Consider the following 7,293-nt stretch of genomic DNA (forward strand, 5'->3'; position numbering starts at 1 on the left):
GAAGAGGGTGTTGGATCCCCTGGAACTGGAGTTAAGATGATTGTGAGCTGCTATGTGGGTGCTGGGAGCAGAACCTGGAACCTCTGAAGAGCAGCAAATGCCCGTAGCCATCTCTTTAGCCCTTAGTTTTGTTTTTGAGACAGGAAGCCATGTATAGAGTGTAGGCTGATCTTGAATTCCTGATCCTTAGGCTTCCACATCCCAAATACTGGGGTTATAGACATGCATCACCAACAGCCAGTTACAAATGCTTCTTGGCTTAGTAACCGCTGGGTTACTCACCACTGAGTACCGAGTGTAACTACTCCCTGTTACACATCCGCCCCTGTATTTGAACTCCTCGAGGGAGCAGCACTTAACTGCACTCAGTGACATACCCCTCCTCTACGCTAGACTGAGCAGCAGGTGGGCTGGGCCTGTCTGAGGGCTCCGATTCTATTGGTGGTTCACTGGCATCGAAGGAAGAACGTACAGATTTGCGTGTAGGGACCACTCTAAGGGCAAAGGTCAGATTTGTTTTACGTGTATGGGGGTTTCTGTCTGAATCCCACATGTGTACCTGGTACCTGATTTCCCAAGGACAGGAGTTACAGCTGTGAGCCACCATCCACGTGGAAGCTGGGAACTGAACCAGGTTCTTTGACAGAGCAGCCAGTGCTCTTAGCCACTGAGCAGAGCCATCTTGCCAGCCCTCAGATTCTATGACGTAACCCGTAAGGACTTGCTGAGAAGCTGTCGTTGTGGGATCTACCTGGAATGGTTTTGATATCTGTGTCAAAGCCTCCAACTGTTTTCTTCTAAGTCCTTCAGACTTTCTCAGAAACATCACATCTAGGGCTGGTGGAGGTGGCTCCTGAGCCTGAGGTGACCCTGACTTCCTCAAGTAGTTCTTGGTTGTTCCAAATGTAAACTCATCAAGAAAGAGAGCACCTGTTTTTCTTTTCTCTTCTTTTCTTTTTCCTTTTTTTTTTTTTTTTTTTTGGTTTTTCGAGACAGGGTTTCTCTGTGGTTTTGGAGCCTGTCCTGGAACTAGCTCTTGTAGACCAGGCTGGTCTTGAACTCACAGAGATCCGCCTGCCTCTGCCTCCCAAGTGCTAAGATTTAAGGCGTGCGCCACCACTGCCCAGCTGAACGCATGCTTTATAGGGGCTCCACTACAGACTTATTGACTTCCTGTCTGAGGAAGAGATTTGGGGAGACCAGTCTCCATGTTTCTAAGGGGTGTGGTTCTGGGGTCTCCAGGCGGGAACAGCAAGTATGTCCAAAGTCTGATGACAGTGTGACTCCGTCCTTACCAGGCCACAGACCACACCTTCCTCCAGAAGTGCCACTATCACCATGGTGACCACCCAAGCTATGCCAAACCTCAGCTGCCCCTGCCCATCTTCACCGTGCGGCACTATGCTGGGACCGTCACCTACCAGGTATCTGTTCTTGGGCACAGATTCCAGGGTGAATCAGTAAGGCCATGTCACCTTAGTGCCTGCCCCTCCCTAGTTGAGTCACCCCCCAGGTGACAGTGTCAGGGAGGTTCCTTCCAAGATGTGACAGCGTGACTCCACCTGAGCCTCAGGTCACACCCAGTCCTGAGCATTAATTATTTTTCATGGGTCCTCAACAAGGGGTGGGGCCTTGTCAGCCCCTCCCAGGCACGGTGGCTATTTTTGTATGTTTATTTGTTTTTATTGTGTGCGGGGGTGGGGGATTGAATATGCTACAGCACATGCGTGGAAATCAGAAGGCAACTTTTGGGAGTTGGTTCTCTCCTTCCACAGTGTGAATACCTGGGGTTGAACTTGGGTTCTCAGACTTGGCTGCAGGCATCTTACTGGCCCAGCTTGTTTGTTTGTTTTTGTTTTTGGAGACAGGGTTTCTCTGTGGCTTTGGAGCCTGTCCTGGAACTAGCTCTTGTAGACCAGGCTGGCTTCGAACTCAGAGCTCTGCCTGCCTCTGCCTCCCGAGTGCTGGGATTAAAGGCGTGCGCCACCACCGCTTCACTGTGGCCCAGCTTGTTATATAGTTTGCTCTCTCTCTCTCTCTCTCTTTTGATTTTTCAAGACAGGGTTTCTCTGGGTAGCCTCAGCCATCCTGGATTTCGCTCTGTAGACCAGACAGGCCTCCAACTCACAGAGATCTCCCAAGTGCTAGGATTAAGACCTGTATCATGACCGCCCAACCACAGATTGATCTCTGAACCGCTGAGCTATATCTCCTGTCCTGATGTGGGAAGGCCTTCTGTATATATATTGCTCTTATTGGTTAATGGATAAAGCTATTTTGGCCTATGGCAGGGCAGAATATAGACAGGCTGGAAGAGATATGTAGAGAGAGTAGGTAGAATCAAGGAGACGCCATGTAGCTGCCGAACCTTACCAGTAGGCCATAGCCTCGTGGTGATACACAGATTAATAGAAATGGGTTAATTCAAGATGTAAGAGCTAGCTAGAGATATTCCTGAGTCATCACTGGCCAAGCAGTGTTGTAATTAATACAGTTTCTGTGTGATTATTCAGGTCTGAACGGCTGGGAAACAAACCAACAGTCTCTGTTTAGACTGTCCCTTACCTCCCCCCACACTTTCATTTTTAATTTTTACTTTGTTTATGAGTATTTTGCCTACATGTGTCTGTGCACCATAGATGTGCCTGGTGCCCTCGCTGGTCATAAGAGGGCATCAGACTGTCTTGGGCTGGAGTTACAATTGGTTGTGAGCTGCTATGTGGGTGTGGGCGTTGAACCTCAGTACTTTGGAGGAGCAGCCAGTGCTCTCAATCACTGAGCCATCTCTCCAGTCCCGCTATTCTGAGTTTTATGTGGGGAAGAAATACATGAGCGTAAGCAAGAGAGTACCGAGGAGGCAGGGGATGAAGGGGTAGGAAAACTGTCCTGCGGCACGTGACCTGGAAGAGGACAGCTTTGCTAAACGGGCCCGTGTTTCCTGGGATGAACCAGAAAGGCTAGCCGCCCAGACTATACGAAGCTGAGAAGGCCTGCCTGTTTCTTAGGCGTGGTGCACAAGCAGCTGCCTGTAAGCGGCCCAGCTGCCTCCTATCATGAAGGCCCTCCCACCTCCTCCTCTCTTGCAGGTGCACAAGTTCATAAACAGAAACAGGGACCACCTGGACTTTGCCATAGTGGAGATGCTTGGACAGAGCCAGCTGAAGGTGACTTGGCGTTCCTTTCAGGGGCTCACATAGCTTACCCCCATGCATCAAGCCTTGAGGGGCTAGTCCCCAACACCGTGGCACCCTGGATGGAGGAATGAGCATGCAGGGGTCGAGTGTTGAGGGTGCCCGTCCTGGCTCCCCAGGGGCTGTGTGCTGGGTGGATAGGCTCAGGATGGAGACAGCTGAGACTCATTTCACCCCACAGCTTGTGGGCAGCCTGTTCCAGGAAGCAGAACCAGAGGGAGAAAGAGAGCAGAGCAAGCCCACTCTGGCCTCTCGATTCCAGCAGTCCTTGGGGGACCTGCTAGCCCGGCTAGGCAGGTGAGAGCTGCGCTCTTCCGCCGGACCCCAGGGAGGTGGTGGCCGGGGGTCTGGTCTGTGACCACCCCCCTTCCACTCTTCAGGAGCCACGTCTATGTCATCCATTGTCTCAAGCCCACCCCTGGAAAGGTGAGCTCCCTTCCCCAGCCTCACCCGGGCCTCCTCACCTCAGTCCTCCCTTCCTCTGAGACCCTGTCAGCCCTAATACCCTGACTCCAGCTCTCCTTGGCTGTGCCCCTGGCTTCTAGCTCCCTGGCATCTTTGATGTGGGACATGTGGCAGAGCAGCTGCGCCAGACTGGCATCCTGGAGATCATAGGCACCCGAAGTGCCCACTTCCCCGTGCGAGTGCCCTTCCGGCTCTTCCTGGCCAGGTAGGATCCTGTGGTGAGGAAGCTGAGGGCCTGGGGCCAATGCCTGACAGCGGACAATCCCAGGTATGTAGTCCTGGTAGAGAAGGTATCACGGGCCTAACTTCCAACATGCTATGCTTCCTTACACACATATACACACACGCGTGCACACACACCTGCACATACGTGTGTGTGCGTGCTCTTTTCAGTATACACTGTACCTCCTCCGTGCTAATACCCTGCTGGAGATGACTGGGGCCCTGCCTGCCCTGGGACCGTACCCTGGGACCGTACCGTGTAGCAGGTGGGCACAGCAAGTGTCATGGAGTCATGAGGGAGTCGGTGAGGTAAGGAAAGACAGTTAACCGAGCTTTTCAGATGGAGAAGGGATGGCAGGTGTAGGGGCAGCCATGGGGAGCCGAGAGGTCATGCAGGGCAGAGAGGGTGGGACAGCCTTTGATGGAGAGCTCACAGGCGTCTAGGAAGGCTGGTGGCTCTTTGTGGTGTCCACTGTTTGGCCTTGGCCTGGACCAGCCCCTCGTTCACCTCTGAGGCTCCACCTCACGGTTCTAACCACCCTCTTTGCCTAAGACTATCTTAGAGTGGGGGGACAGTCTGGCCGAGGGGTGGAGCCTGAAGAAGCAGGAAGTAGATGAGCAGTGTGTGCCTGTCGGTCCCTGAGCTAGAGGCTGAGTAAGAGTGACAGGTGATAGGTGAGAAGCTTCTGTCCTTGCCCTGGGACACTTGCCAAGTCAGTAATTGTCACCTGTTCCAGGAAGTTCTGCTAGGGGATCTTGATGTACATTGTCTTCCCAGTATTGGCCAGGTCTACTGATGAGCTTCTGTGCCTGCAACCCTGCCCTCTGCAGTCAGGCCTTGAGCCCCACTGGGGCACCGTGGCAGGTACCCTGGAGAGACAGAAGCCACAGGGTCACATCCTGTTGCCCCTCTAGCCCTGTCTGGCCTCGTGGCCACCATCTCTTCTGTTCGACAACTTGCTCATTCCCCGGAGCAGAGGTCTGTCCTCCCAGTTCTTTGCCCGGAGTCAGCACATTGCCTGGCTATAATGGGGTGTGTGTGTGTGTGTGTGTGTGTGTGTGTGTGTGTGTGTGTGTGTGTATACGTGTATACGTACCATGTGCCTGCAGCTATGTGCACAGGCCAGGTTGGATCCCCTGGAACTGTAAACTGACTGTCATGGGTGCTTGAAACAGAGCCTGAGTCCTTTACAGGGGCAGTAAGTGCTCCTGACCACTGATCCATCTGACTCTGGAAGAGAATCTTTTTTTTTTTTCTTTTTCTTGAAACAGGGTTGCTCTGTGTAGCCCTAGCTGTCCTGGAACTCACTCTACAGACAAGGCTGGCCTCGAACTCACAGAGATCCCCCTGCCTCTGCCTCCCGAATGCTGGGATTAAAGGTGTGCGCCACCACCACAGGAAGGGAGTCTTAAAGAGATACTGTCCAGGTGACACCTGTCTGTAGGGATGTCTTTGTGGAAGACTGTCCTGATTGTTAATTGATGTATGAAGATTTAGCCCGTGGCAGGTGGCACCATTCCCTTGTAAACAGAAACAGCTTGTTCGAATAATCACACAGAAACTATATTAATTACATCACTTTTAGGTCAATGACTCAGGCATATTCCTAGCTAGCTCTTACTTTTTTTTTTTTTTTTTTGAGACAGGGTTTCTCAGTAGCTTTGGAGCCTCTCCTGGAACACGCTATATAGACCAGGTTGGCCTCGAACTCACAAAGTTCTGCTTGCCTCTCCCTCCCTAGTATCATAGCTCTTACATTTTAAATTAACCCATTTCTATCAATCTATGCATCGCCACGAAGCTGTGGCCTACCTGTAGGTTCTGGTGTCTGCAGCTACAAGGCTTCTCCCTGACTCTGCCTACACTCTCTACATATCTCTTCCAGCCTGGCTATATTCTGCCCTGCCATAGGCCAAAACAGCTTTATCCATTAACCAATAAAAGCAACACATATACAGAAGAACATCCCACATCACTCCCTAGACAGGGAGTTCTGATTGTATACGAGAGGTGAATGCTACCTGGGTACAAGTGTTCATGGCTCTCTGCTCTTGACTGTGGTTTGGTGTGATTAGATGCTTCGAGTTCCTGCCTTGATTCCCCGCACCAGCGAGCTGTGCCCTGGAACTGTAAGCCAAATAAGCCCCCTGTCTCAGCAGCTCCCTCCTCTCAGGGTATTCCCTCACCGCAACAGAAACTAGGACATGGGGTTTCCCAAGTTGTTGATTGATCCAGAAACTGAGTAATTATCAAGGGGTTCAGCTGTCGGCCGAGTGTCTAAACCGGCCTTCGCTCTCTCCACCTCATTTCTGTGCCCTTGGGACAGGTTCCGGGCCCTGGGATCCGGGAGCCAGGAAACTCTCTCTGACCAGGAGAGGTGTGGAACCATCCTCAGCCACGTGCTGGGGGCAGAGTCTCCAGTCTATCATCTCGGAGCCACCCAGGTGAGTGTGGGTGCCCAGAGTAGGAAAGACCCCTGCTGGATTAAACACCTACAGTGGTCCTTCTCAGTGATGGGCAGATAGGGTGGGGCGGGCTGGCTGGCGACTCCGGCACCCTAGATATGTGGGGAGGCTGAGGCCAGAGGAGACGAGCGGGCATGTGCCTGTCTGTTTCCCCCATACCCCCATCTCCACGCAGCTCACCTCTGCTCACAGGTCCTGCTGCAGGAGCAGGGCTGGCACCAGCTAGAACAGCTATGGGCTCAGCGACGCTCTCAGGCCCTGCTCACTCTGCACCGAGGACTCCGAGCCTGTATCACCCGCCAGCGCCTCCGCCTCCTGCCCCGAATTCAGGCTCGCGTGCGTGGACTCCAAGCCAGGTGAGGTAACCCTGGAGCCAAGGACCAAAGTGGAGCTTGAGGCTGTAGGGCTCCTCAGGTACTGCTGCGAGGCCAGATCTCAGCAGGTCGGGAACTGAAGAGGAGCCGCAGACCACACAGTTCACCGTTTTCTCTGAGGGAGCGAAATTTAATTCCCTGCGGCAGGCGAAAGAGGGGGAAACACACACCTTCGAGATGTCAGGGTGTCTCTTCTGTATCTTTTACCTTGCCTCTTTCCTGATGTTTTCCTTCTATATCTTGATTTTTTTCCTTACGGTTTATAAACCCATTTATAAACTGTATATACCGCAAAATCTTTCAGGCAGCATAAAAATGACCTATTTTCCAAGTGAATGAACACCAGTGAAAAACCACATGTTCCCCAATGAGTAAACATTTTATCTTTTAGGGGAGAAAAGCAAGTGATCCCCAAGGACCCACAAACATCCCCGTCTATGCAACTTGTTACAGATTACACAGTGTAAGCTAGCAAGGCATTTTTGTCAGCCACGTCTTTTACTAGCAGACTGCATTTTTGCGGTTACAAAGAAAAGATCAATCATTTATCTCAAAAAGTAATCTTATAAAAAAAA

General features: G+C 51.9%; 1 protein-coding gene across 1 annotated transcript in view; it reads left to right on the forward strand.

Moving 5' to 3' along the window:
* Window positions 1-7,293, forward strand: part of Myo15b (myosin XVB) — a 34,155-nt gene that overhangs the window by 7,694 nt on the left and 19,168 nt on the right. The window contains 7 exon segments of the mRNA XM_013347587.1: window positions 1,299-1,424; window positions 3,087-3,164; window positions 3,373-3,488; window positions 3,572-3,617; window positions 3,737-3,861; window positions 6,206-6,323; window positions 6,537-6,700. Coding sequence (XP_013203041.1) covers window positions 1,299-1,424; window positions 3,087-3,164; window positions 3,373-3,488; window positions 3,572-3,617; window positions 3,737-3,861; window positions 6,206-6,323; window positions 6,537-6,700 — 773 coding nt within the window.

Source organism: Microtus ochrogaster, chromosome 7, assembly GCF_000317375.1.
Source record: "Microtus ochrogaster isolate Prairie Vole_2 chromosome 7, MicOch1.0, whole genome shotgun sequence".
In the NCBI taxonomy this organism is placed as follows: domain Eukaryota; kingdom Metazoa; phylum Chordata; class Mammalia; order Rodentia; family Cricetidae; genus Microtus; species Microtus ochrogaster.